The sequence below is a fragment of the Gobio gobio genome, assembly GCF_949357685.1.
Source record: "Gobio gobio genome assembly, chromosome: 1".
In the NCBI taxonomy this organism is placed as follows: domain Eukaryota; kingdom Metazoa; phylum Chordata; class Actinopteri; order Cypriniformes; family Gobionidae; genus Gobio; species Gobio gobio.
The window spans coordinates 78,126,885-78,140,269 of NC_137097.1; the positions used below are offsets into that span (position 1 = coordinate 78,126,885).

General features: G+C 38.3%; 1 protein-coding gene across 1 annotated transcript; it reads left to right on the top strand.

The window, feature by feature from the left end:
* Positions 1-877: 877 nt before the first annotated feature.
* LOC307123229 (ran GTPase-activating protein 1-like) lies at positions 878-8,333 on the top strand (the record flags this gene model as incomplete). The annotated part of the gene is made up of 9 exons (XM_079811686.1): positions 878-886; positions 3,353-3,487; positions 3,657-3,815; positions 4,043-4,201; positions 4,287-4,403; positions 4,479-4,584; positions 4,664-4,752; positions 6,375-6,496; positions 7,419-8,333. The coding sequence occupies 9 exons, from the start codon at positions 878-880 to the stop codon at positions 7,498-7,500; spliced, it is 978 nt and encodes a 325-aa protein (XP_079667812.1). The 3' UTR covers positions 7,501-8,333.
* Positions 8,334-13,385: the final 5,052 nt, after the last annotated feature.

Below are 13,385 nucleotides of genomic sequence, written 5' to 3' on the forward strand. Positions count from 1 at the left end.
AATATAAATGTTATTTTATTAGCATTATTATTATATTGTTATATTTATTCTTAAATACTCTATTTTAAATTTTTTAATAATTAAAATGTTATTGTAATAGTAATATTTCTAATTTTGTTAAATATTTGTATTTATTGAATATAATCATTATTATTAGTCTCGTTAATATATAAACATTAATATATAAAATGTTATATGCATACACTTTTAATTTGTAACAAAAATTAAAATAAAAAAAATAATTGCATTTTAACCAGAATAATCGCAATTAGATATCTTCCCCAAATCGTGCATCCCTAGTTTATCCTATCTCCCTAGTGCATCCCCTGTTCAATCTCTATTAGGCTATTAATATGCTGTTTTGTAATCTATTCTATTTGAGGGCAAGTTTGTTTTAGCCTATTTTCATTTTGGGCCTAAGGTTTTGGGCATTTGGCACGTTGTTGGCTGTGGAGGGTTACTAATGTCATTGCTTTTTTTATTATTTCTTTGATTTAAATAATTTTGGTAATGGAGGATGTGCTGTAATTTGATGATAAAATGCTTGTAAATAATCACAGACTCCCACCACAAAGGTTTTATCAGTTAGTTGACGAATTGCGACCAACATTACCAACGAGCCGTCACGGAGCATTACCGGTCGTTCTTCACTGGCATAATGTTGGTTTGACGCTGGAGGTTTGATATTCGCAAATTTAAGGACCGACTCTAAAGTTACATTCGACATTGGTATACCTACACATTTCTAACTTCAATAGGATTTGAACGGAATATGTAAAATGTGTGCATCAAACACCTAGATGAACACTTTACAGTTGGTTTTGATACTGGAAGTCGTCCCCTTCAAATGCTATTGAAGTTAGAAATGTGTATAACAATGTCGGATGTAACTTTAGAGACGGTCCTTAAATTTGTGCATATCGAACGTCTAATAACGTCAAACCAACTTTATGCCAGTTCATTCTTCAAGTGACTAACACCTACTTTTCTTTTTTGCAAAAGGCGATTTATAAAACAGGCTTTAACTTTTCAACGGAGTTTCAATTTCTGCTGCACTGGAATTAAAAGCACGCCATTTTGATTTTAGGTTTACCTCAGAAGCAGTTTGCGCGTTGTTGGTTGCTTGGTAACAGACCTGACAGTTGATTACCGAACTCTATGGAACGAGTTAAGATTTAAGAACTACAGATAAGATGAGATTTTGTAAAATAGGATAAGAATCCTAAATCAAGTTAAGATTTGCTTCTGTTATACGAAATTGTGAAAAATCCTAAATTAACTTAATCATATCTTAAGTTAAGACCTAAGATAGAAAGTTTCTGTAATACGCCCCCAGATCTGGGCTGACTTTATGTTGCTGTCTGGGGAATTGATTTTTAACGATAACTTAAACTGTTTAAAGGGGTGGTAAAACACATTCTTTTGAAGGCTTGATTGTGTTTGTGGGGTGCACTGTAACATGTGTTCATGCTTCGTTTTTAAAAAATTGCATTATTTTTTATATATTTGACCTTTGTTCTACACTGCTCTGTCCCTCCTTGTAAAACGGTCTGATGCTTTCCGGGTTCTATGAAGCCAGTCCCTCAAAAATACGCAGTGGGCTCAGATTGGTTAGCTGGCCCAGTGTGTTGTGATTCGCTAACCGCCTAGTGCACGTTTGTCGGAAACGCCACGCCCCTTACCTTTACCTGGAGGCTGTGCTTTGGTGAGTATTAGAAACAATGGCGTCAATAAAACCATACCAATCTGAGCCCGAATCAGACCCAGACCATTTTAGTGAAGATGATCGAGCAGAACCTGTTCAGTCCTCAAGAGTAAAGACTGCGGATCTATAGTGATCGCTACTGAATGGCACTGTTACTTTTGTATTTTTAGAACGATTATAGCCAAATATCTGTCGCAAGAACTATTAACCCAAAACGAACACTAAACATTGGCTTTACTAGTAGCCAAATCACACACAGAACCATGCTTAGCATGCCTGTAGATAAACAATACATAAAAGCTCTAATCAAAGAATCATTTACACTAATGCCAAGTTCGCTGTTGAGATTTTAACGTTAGTGTTTGTTAGGTGTTCGTCGGATAACGTTAAGTATGAATGAGCATTTAACAGACTGGTTTGCAGAACAGCGTTGTCATCTGTTAACTTCCTTGCTACAACCTACAATTAACAATACAAACTATTACAGGAAAACACATCGACGAAAAATAAATCATACTTACAGGTTGTGGCCCGTAAACAGCTTCTGTTTTTAAATCCATCTTTCAGGACAAGCCGTTGTGCGAATCCTTCATTGAACTCGCGAAGACTGTGGAAGCTTTCCTACGTGAAATGTGCAGCGGGAGCCGTTGTTCATTCACACTGGCAGTGTATTATATTGTCCATATTGTATTATAATGGAATATTGTCCATTATGTCACATTTTCCAGTCTTCTCCTCTGACCCGTCTGTCTGTCTGTCTTGTGCTTTGATTTATGATGGGCAGCATATATCTGCTGCAAATGCGACCTGTTCCCCTCTGTCTCATACACACGTGCATATAGCATGCTGTATGTTAAACGCTCTGCAACGCACCCCCGTCCCTAGGAAGGCTGAACAAAGCAAGTACCCCAGACCTGCAATCCGGATGAAAATAACAGCGTTTCGTCGGCATTGCAGCAACACCACTCCAGCCTACTAACTATACCACAACAACTCTTCCCCACAGCAATACAAAATGGCCTCGCCCCCCTTATTTAATATTCTCGGAGGAGGGGTTTATGTAAATATTGGGGCTGGTGATGTCAGCAACCCTGGAGGAAAGTCTGTAGTCGCCTACTGGCCATTTGCTGTAGTCCTTAGAAATTGATTTCTTTAAAAGCAAATATCTCCCTTTGCTTTAAACTTTGAACGTTGTAACTTTGCAGATGTTGTTTACGCTCAAGCAGCAACATTACACGCAAGCTAAAGTTAGAATAGTGAAATCGTGGTTTACCACCCCTTTAAGACAGACGTACTGTGAGCTATGAGGTTGTTAATCGATGGTACACATTTTTTAAATAGTCATTTTAACATAAGGAAATACAACCAAATAAATCGGAAAATGCTAAAAAAAAAAAACATGTGAACTGAACTGTAGCGCTCTGTTATATTGTCAATCTTTATGCCAATGGTGATGTGGTGTTAGCTTTCCTGTAGCTCAAACAGTAGAGCATGGCGCTAGCAACGCCAAGGTCATGGGTTCGATTCCCAGGGAACGCAAGAATTGACAAAATGTAAGATGTGTACCTTGAATGCAATGTAAGTCGCTTTGGATAAAAGCGTCTGCCAAATGCACAAATGGTGATGTGGTGTGACTGTCTTCTGTAGATCCTGGCGGCGGCTCTGACGGCGTGTCATAGGGAGTCGAGTGCGATCGGCGTCCCCTTACAGCTGAAGGTGTTCATCGCCGGCCGGAACAGACTGGAGAACGATGGAGCCACGGCACTGGCGCAGGCCTTTCAGGTGCTGAATGACACAAGAACTAAACCTCAACTACAATATTAACCATTTTCTTGATTTCCGTTTATTTTAAAATCTACCTGTAAGCCAGCCGATGTTGTTTGGTCCATTGCGAACGTTATTCGGTTTCCCTCATCTGATTGGCTCATTGGCGAATGCTTTATCTTCTTAGTTGATTGGCAGTCTGGAGGAAGTGCACATGCCCCAGAATGGCATCAATTACCCAGGAGTCACGGCTTTAGCCACAGCTATGCAGCACAACCCACAGCTGCGAGTGCTCAACCTCAACGACAACACCTTCACCAAGAGAGGAGCGATCGCTATGGCAGAGGTACACTGTGCTTTAGAAGAAAAATCAAAAAATGTATAATATATATGTACAACCCCAAATCAGAAAAAGTTGGGACAGTATGGAAAACGCAAATAAAAAAAGATAAGACTTAGAAAGCAATATTTGGCATGATCCTTGTCTTTTATTCCCGCCGTAGTAAAATTGAAAATGTCCTGGAAAAGTACTGGAAAATGGTTGCTGAAAAAGAGTGGGAACCCTGTGTAAAGTCTCTTCGTAATTTCTTTCTTCCACCCCACTTGCACACACGCAGTGATGACGAGGGAGAACCTGAGGATGAGGACGATGAAGACGTGGAGGAGGAAGAAGAAGAAGAGGAGGAGGAGGAGGAGGGAGAAGGAGAGGAAGAAAAGAGTGAATTAAATCAGGTTTGCTAAAAGCTGTAGAATTCAACGTAAACATGACGAAAGCACGAGAAGAGAAATAACCGTGTGTCTGTGGGTGTTTGTGTAGTTCTCAACGCCGCCTTCAGCACCTCGTACTCCAGACGTCTCGTCTTTCCTGAGTTTTCCGTCTCCAGATAAACTGCTGCGACTCGGAGAAAGGAGAAGCTCCCTCATCCAGCAGCAGGTCACACATTACACTGAACACGCTACAGATCTGGCACCTCAGGCCTCGTGCTGAGCGTTTGCGTGTGTTTCGCAGGTGGACGTGTTGGACGTGAGTAAGACCGCAGAAGCGTTTCTGAAAATCTCCTCCGTGTATAAGGAAGACGACGCTGAGGTGAAATCAGCCGTGCTGGAGAGTATCGGTGAGATGACGTGCACATCCGTCACATCTGGATCTGAGAGTGACGATTAAACTGATTCTCGTGTGTCTGTGTGTTTCAGATGCGGTGCTGAGTAAAGCCTTCTTCACTCCGTCTTTCCAGGGTTTGAGTTTTGTCTCGTCGTTACTGGTGATGCTTGGACTGCTGAAGGTAAAATCATTCAGCGCATTGAGACTGGAAGCTGAAACTGAGCTAGTTTGCACACACAATGTATCGTTTTTTCTTGATGAATAGCCTTTCTCTTGGAAATTGTCACCATTTTACTGTATGTCGGCTTTGTCGATTTGTGCATTTCTATACTAGTTTGGGCTTTTACAATTGTACCGAACCATGTTCTCTTTTTAACACCAAGGACTCTCAAATATGATGATCCCATTGCAAACTCAATTTTTACGTGCATCGGCCGGCCGATATTTGCAATTTTTACGTGTATCGGCCGACCGATATATCGGGCCGATATTTGCAATTTTTACGTGCATCGGCCGGCCGATATAAGCAATTTTTACGTGCATCGGCCGGCCGATAAATCGGGCCGATATTTGCAATTTTTACGTGCATCGGCCGATATAAGGATGCTGCGTTCGCCGATATTTTTTCCCCTGCATTATTTACAGACAGGCGTCCACAGGGCAGCTCTCACCGTCTTCAAACTGTCTTGCTCTCCCTCCCTCGCGCATATTAATCAAAATCTATTGAGAATTGACACGATGGTAAAAGGTGGAAAGACTGAAGTTTCACGTGGAGCATTGGGAGATTTTTTCCTGAATTACCGCTGGTGTTGCTCTACAAGAGATTAAGTTAAGTGCACCTACACTCTAAAAAATGCTGGGTTAAAAATAACCCAAGTTTGGTTGAAAATGGACTAACCCAGCAATTGGCCTAAGTAATCGGTAAGCCCCACCCCCCTTAGCTACTGTTGCTAACTCGGACAAACAAACAGAGTTTCTATATCTTACAATGCACAGCTGTCAGTGTGAAAACCTTATCCCAAGATGTTTTTGGACACAGAATGTGGCGTATATCCCGTCCGAATGATGGCCAAACTTTACTGATGGTTTATGAAGTTTATTACATAGTTTTTCACTCAAACAAATCATCTGAGGCGTTCGATGGGAGGGGCTTACCGATAGGTCAATTGGGTTGTTTTAACCCAGCGATTGGGTTGTTTTAAGCAAACATTTAACCTAACCGCTGGGTCAAAACAACCCAATTGCTGGGTTAGTCCATATTCAACCCAACTTGGGTTATTTTTAACCCAGCATTTTTTAGAGAGTAAACATTAAATGACTAGGTTGTAAATAGTTTTAAATGAAGTATAGTACAGTCAGTGTGCACTTTATTATGTTAAATACTGTGTGCAATAGAGTAATTATTTTATTTATGCTTAAATATTTATTTTCAGAATTTATTTTCACCACTGAACTCTTTTTTTTTCTTGTTCTACCTCGCCTGTTTTTACTATTTGTTAAATATTGTTTTTTTTTAGTTCAATAAATGTTCCTTTTTTAAATTGTAAATGTTAAATTGTTATCATCCTGATCATTGTGTCATTTTTATGATGTAAATTGAGGGAGCAAAAGCAGTATCGGCTCAAGAAAATCGGCAGCCCGTATCGCTCATCGGCTAAGGCTGATGAAAAAAAATCAGTATCGGCAGCGGCACTAAAAAAATCCATATCGGTCGATCCCTAATATAAACCTCTAAATGTTCATGTAGACCCCAGATTGCAAACCCCTGTCCTATTAGAAATTATTCTCTCTCTTTCTCTGTAGAGCGAGGACAAGCTAAAGCCGGTGAAGGTGGTCCCAGGTCACCTACAGTGTTTGGAACATGCCATAAAACAGAGTTATTTCCCCCGGGAAAACATCACTGTCCTCAATGCTTTCATGGCCAGGTAACTCCACAATCAAATGTTTATGCATGTGTTTATTCTTAAAGGATTAGTTCACTTTTAAATAAACTTTTGCTGATAATTTACTCACCCCCATGTCATCCAAGATGTCCATGTCTTTCTTTCTGCAGTCGAAAAGAAATGAAGGTTTTGGATGAAAACAGTCCAGGGGTTTCCTCCATATAATGGACTTCAATGGGCTCCAAACGGATCAAGGTCTAAATGACAGTTTCAGTGCAGCTTCAAAGGTCTTTAAACGATACCAGATGAAGAATAAGGGTCTTATCTAGACAAACCATCAGTTTCTGAGAGAAACCCAGCAGTATTTATGCTATTATTTTACCTCTTATCAGACGAATGTGATCATCTCTGAGCTCCGCCATAACTTCCGGAGAGTGAGGTCAAATTCGTTTGTGGTCATAGATATTTAGATCGTAGATGCCTCATTCTACTGATCCGTGCAGGCGCTAATGAGGCATCTACGTATACATCTATGACCACGATCTAATTTGACCTCCCTCTCCGGAAGTTATGGCGGAGCTCAGAGATGATCACGTTCGTCTGATAAGAGGTAAAATAATAGCATAAATACTGCTGGTTTCTCTCAGAAACTGATGGTTTGGCTAGATCAGACCCTTATTCATCATCTGGTATCGTTTAAAGACCTTTGAAGCTGCACTGAAACTGTCATTTAGACCCTGACCCGTTTGGAGCCCATTGAAGTCCATTATATGAAGAACAATCCTGGAATGTTTTCATCCAAAACCTTCATTTCTTTTCGACTGCAGAAAGAAAGACATGGACATCTTGGATGACATGGGGGTGAGGAAATTATCAGCAAAAGTTTATTTAAAAGTGAACTAATCCTTTAATATGTGATGACTGAATCTTCTCTTTATGTGTTTGATTATTCTTCCATGTGCAGGCAGAATAAATCGCTGGAGGTTTGCAGCAGCGCACGAGACCGCCTGAAATTCACCCTGCAGAACCTCACACCAGAGAGCTGAACACACACACCGCTTCAAAACACACACATTTGCTTAAACGAGTTCCACGTGATTTGACTTTTACCCCCAATATTGTTTTTTTTAAATACTATAATAAATAAAGACAACTGAAAAAAATAAAAAATATGTTGTAAAAATTTATGCTGTAAATTTTGTAACAGGCCTTGAAACGTTTCCAATAATTCACAACATTCAATTTAAAAAGCACTGATATTCCCAGGTTTGCACTTAAAATATTGTGTACTAATGATAAATATAGAAAATATTATTATATTATAGCAATTTTCATGTCTTTTAAGATTGTATACAATTCTGAAACTTAACTTATTAATAAATAAATAATTTAAGTTGCATAATATTATAATACTAGTAATGGAAATTACTATAATACAGTGATATTTTCTATATTGATCATTCATATACAATGAATATTTTCCAGTTTGGATCTTCCTTTAAATATTTAATTTGCTCTGCATGAATATCAAAGATTTTTAAATTGAATGTTATGAATTATTATGAATTGTTTCTGGGCCTATTACAACATTTAAAGAATTTAATTAGTTTTTTATTTTTGTTTTATTTCAATTTAAGTTATGTATTTATTCAAATATAGGATTTAATCATTCAGGTTACAGAATTGTATCCTTATTTACATCCTTAATTTCTATAAAACAATGATATCTGTATTTCTTTCATATACAATAAATATTTGTAAAATGTAAAACTGGGAATGATAATGATTTTCAAATTGAATGTTATGAATTGTTTCCAGGAATGTTACAAAATGTAAAGAATGTCGTTTTTTTTTTTAAATACTATAATAAATAAAGACAAAACTGAAAAAAAGTCACAAATATATTGTAAATATTGTTTTCTGTATATCTTGTAACAGGCTTGGAAACAATTCATAATAATTCATAACATTCGTAAAATTTTAAACTGGGAATATTAGTGATTTTTAAATTGAATGTTATGAATTATGTATATTTCCAGGCCAGAATTTAATAATTTAAAGTTTCTTCGACAGGATTGAGTTTCTTATTTCAGCCAATTGATAAAAATCATAATTTATAGAACAGAATTAACATTTTTATGTCAATATAAATAAATATGTGAAGTATTTTTAAAATATTAAATGGTAAGCGTGTGACATCATAGGACATGCCGTTAATTAATCTCAAACATTAAGTATCATTTCAAACTGCTGTAAGTAATGAAATGCATATGATCGTGATTTAACGGTTAAAGACTGTACAAATGCTACGGTTAAAAACTGCTTAACAGAAAGTTTCCGTACTATATACGGTGAGTAACTGTAATAGAGCTTCTACAGTGTGTGACAATAATATTACAGGACTGTCCATACATTTCCCATCATGCACTTCCATTTACAGTAAAACCATGAATACAATACGTTGCTTTACAATTTATTGAAAAGAAAAACAGTTGTATTACTGTTTAATTACAGATCAATATTGTAATTTTACATTTGTATGTAATTAAAGAAAACAGAATAAATACTGTATAAAAATGTGAATGCCAATGTCATAATACCGTTAATAAACAGATATTGTTAGTTTGTAATTTTTGAGAGCAAAAATCTATTTTCCATAAAATTAGGAATTTTTTTTTTTTTACAGAGCGTTTAAAAAGTATATAAATTTGTGTATATATATATATATATATATATATATACTTTTTACAAGCAGCCAACGAAACGGCCACTTTATCTACTAGGGCTGGGTAAAAAAATATCGATTTCTCGATTTTAATCGATTCTCACTTTTACAAAACAATATTGATTCTTAAATCCCAAGAATCGATTAGTCTATTTTTTGTACGAAATTCAAAAACATAAATACCGTTTAGGCGCTGTGGCGTGAGATCGCTCTGCCGCTCAGCTCAAGATAACCGGAGCAAACATGAACCGATCTTCTCTTCCGCATTAATACCAGTAACAGCGCGAAATAAACACGAATGAGCTTCTGAAAGTGTGTTAAAAGATACAGGACAACTTACCGAAATCCGTATCATGTCACATAGAATCGCTCAATCAGTGTTTCAACCGCAGAAAGACGTCAGTAAAACGGCTTGTAAACAATGTCATGTAACGTCACATTTACCTCAGAAAAACCATATCCAGTGTCCATAAAGTCGTCAGTCAGCTAGAAAAATGTACCTAAAAATTTGGTAATTATATGCACCACATTACATAGGATATTCATCGTCAATGTTCTTCAATATTTAATAAATCTGGCAAGTGGCACCCTTTAAATGTTTTTATTTAAAAAAAAAAAACTAATTGGAGTAGAATTATGATTATGTAATTGTAAAGTTAATATTATAACTTTATTATTATATTTTTAAAAAAAAACATAATTTAGTGTCATTTAAGTCTTTGTATACAAATCAGTTAATTTTTACCTTCAATATTAGTAGTATCAACTGACTCCTATAGTTTACGACATTAGTTTTCCTTAGAAAATGTTCCATGTATTATACCTGATACATATCCAAAATAATCCATATTGAGTTGAATCGAAAATCGGATCGAATCAAAAGCTTGTGAATCGAATTGAATACCCAGCCCTATTATCTACTAAATTTGTGCTCTTATGTCCTTCCTGCGTTACCTTTTCATTTGGTATTTTCATACAATGTTATATATTCATTTGGGGAAATGTTTTACCTGCAATAAACTCATTATATTTAAATACGTTTGTTATTGTTCGCCAAGCACATGAGACGTTCTAATCGTGACGTCACAGTCGGACAGGGATTCTAACAGTGGAGTTCTGTTCTCCGGTTATTATCAGTTGTTCTTTACTCACTCACGGAAAGTCTTACTCGCGCATTTTACACACACACAGCAACATTACATTTACAGATGCAGCCTATCATTATAACGATGGAGAGTCCCGTGGAGATGGAGAACATCAGCGGTGAAGTGTTCGTGGACGCGATGGAGAGTTTACCGGAGGAGAGCAGCGACTCCCGTGCGTGCAGCCCCGCGGAGGCGGACCGCAACAGCCCAGCGGAGGCGGACGGCAACAGCCCCGCGGAGGTGGACGGCAACAGCCCCGCGGACGCGCAAAACCCAACAGGTAACGATGATATTAACGCTGAATAAACTCTCACAGCTCGCGCTCCATTCACAGATCGGCCACTCATCAGCGCGTGAGTGAGAGCGCGGTCCTCGTTACTAATTCGTTACGTCCGATCAGAGAGTCGGCCATTTTAAGCGCTGTAAATTCTGAAGCGCGAAACTTAGGGTGCTTTCACACTAGCAATTTTGGTGCGCACCCGGGTTCGATTGATGTCAGAGTTCGGTACGTTTGGATGATGTGAACGCGGTCCGTACCAGAGTCCGCTTTAAAAGGGTGGTCTGGGGTACGGTTCATGTGAACTCCGGTACGGTTCGCTGCTGATGTGAACGCAATCGTACTAAATCGCGGAAGTGAACCGCTATTAATGACGGATGATTTGATAAAAAATGTGTGTTTGTGTGTGTTTCACTCATTTTCCTGACGAGCATGACTGACATACTGCAAGCAGAGAGCTGTAAACCTCATTTCTGCTCGTCTTCAGCGTTTTTTAGAGCATTTGCAGTACATTTGCGGCATATAGACGCAAGTGCCATTAGAAACAAAACCAACAGTTAAAACACTAAAATATAAAAGTGAGGTGAGCAACACTATGCATTTCGCCGCCTTCACGCTCGCTGTCGTTACTAATGCTGCCTTCACGTGCTATCGGAAATTTCCTAATTCCCACTTTAGAAGTCGTGATTACGAGCTTGTTGCATCCAAGTGCTTTGTTGTAGGAGTGAACAGGAATCATGGTGGACAGTTGACACCAGGTTATTCTTGCCTATGTATTGGGAAAATCTTATTAAGAACCAACATTATAGTCCCCCATGCACCGACAACCATATAAACATTCCAGGTAGTCTGCTTTCTGCTGATTCTGTAATTTCAGTCAAATGCAGGCTATTTTCGCTGTGTACCAAACATACAATACGCTTCATATGATAACTCTTACATGTAAATATGTACTACATTAATTTCAAGACAAGACGACATAGCTGTTTTGGGGAAAAAAAACTATAAAACCACACCTGCCACAGCAGTCTAGTTCTCTCCGCCACCATGTTTAAAGCTTATGACACGCCCATGTCGGGAATTGGGGTATCAAAATTATTTCCGACCTTCCCAGTGGTAAACACGACATCAGAGGGCGTTCATGTGCAATTTTTACCTAGGAAACTCGTATTTACGATAATTCCGATAGCACGTGAAGGCAGCATAAGCAACCGGGTAAACAGCTGCTGCTTTGATGACGCAAACGCACCCCGGATCGGATCCAGATAAGGGTGCTTTCACACTTGGTTCGACTGCCTGGACCGAACCCGAGTTCGATTGCTCCCCCCTCCCCCTGCCCCCGCTGGACTGTGTTCATATTATATTATTTGGATCCGAACCGGGGTGCGTTTGCGTCATATATAAAACAATATATAAATATAAGGACTATTATAAATCGCACAGTGTGCACTTCATTTTAAAACACTCTCCGTCCACACTGGCGTTATCAAGTGATTTCCAAAATTTTCTAGTCCACATAAACGTCTGGACAAAACGCTAAATTCACCGCACGGTGCATGCGTTAAACATCATAAAAGCTCATAAACATGACCGTCTTCACAGTATACTACACTACGATGGTTTCAAATTGATCCGCTTTCGAAAGCTACGTTTTTGTTGACTTAAGACGTCAGTGTGGACGGAGTGCCAAAACGCAGAGAAAAATATATGTTTTCAAACGACAATATATTAGTGTGGACATGGCCTGTGACTACTCACTAAAGATTTTTTACATAATTGTATGTGTGTTTGACTAAGGGAAAGCACTTAATTTGTAATGTGCGAGCTCTTTAGGCTTGTGTGTGTGTGTTGTTGGTATCAGCACAAAGAAAACTCTCTCTTAAAGAGCTCCCATACCATGTATTACGAAATTCTCTAAAATCGCTTGCATGTTCAAATTGGCGAGGTTTAAAAAGATGCTTCCGTCAGCTCTCCAGAAGTGACACATTTAATAGGTAGTAGGGCTGCGCAATATATCGAAATTATTGAAATATCGCAAATGTACATATCGCAATATGCATATCGCAAGGGCATGCAATATCTGAATGATTTTATTAGGCTATTTCAACATTGTGAAAAGTGTACGTTTTAGGTCGACGCATATAGCAGAGAATAGACTGAGCACATGACTGTTACTCATGTGACTTGCTTGACGTTAAAAAGAGTTATTAAATGCTATAACTTGCGAAAAACAACTTGCAGTCTCGCGCTGTCTGACACACACACACCGAAACGTGCGCACAAACCGTTCATTTTTTTGTGTCTTATTGCACACTCGAACTGTCAAATACACACACAGTTGTGTCAAAATGGCTGTCAGTTATCTATATAAAAGATATCAGTTGGGGAAAGAAATAGATTTTACACACTTAAAGCAATATCGTATCGCATATCGAATATCGCATTATTTAACAAGGATATCGCATTTTTCTTCGATATCGCACTGCCCTAATAGGTAGCCTAGACTGTGAGAACTAGAGAAGGGAGACGTGCAGTATTGCTGAAATTACTTCCCACAAGAAAGTTCACAAATGCTTGATTTGATGTGATAATCTCTGATTAATTTAATAATAAACTATTGCGGTAATTTCCCGCTTCACAAACCCCAAACTTGCGAGAGTGAGTAAAATTATGCACAATACGTATGGGGTGGATTTAATAACGGTACTTCGGTATTAGATTGTTGAAGCCAAAATTGTGGTATGGAGCAATCCCTAGTTCGTGTCATCTTCAAGCTTTAGACGC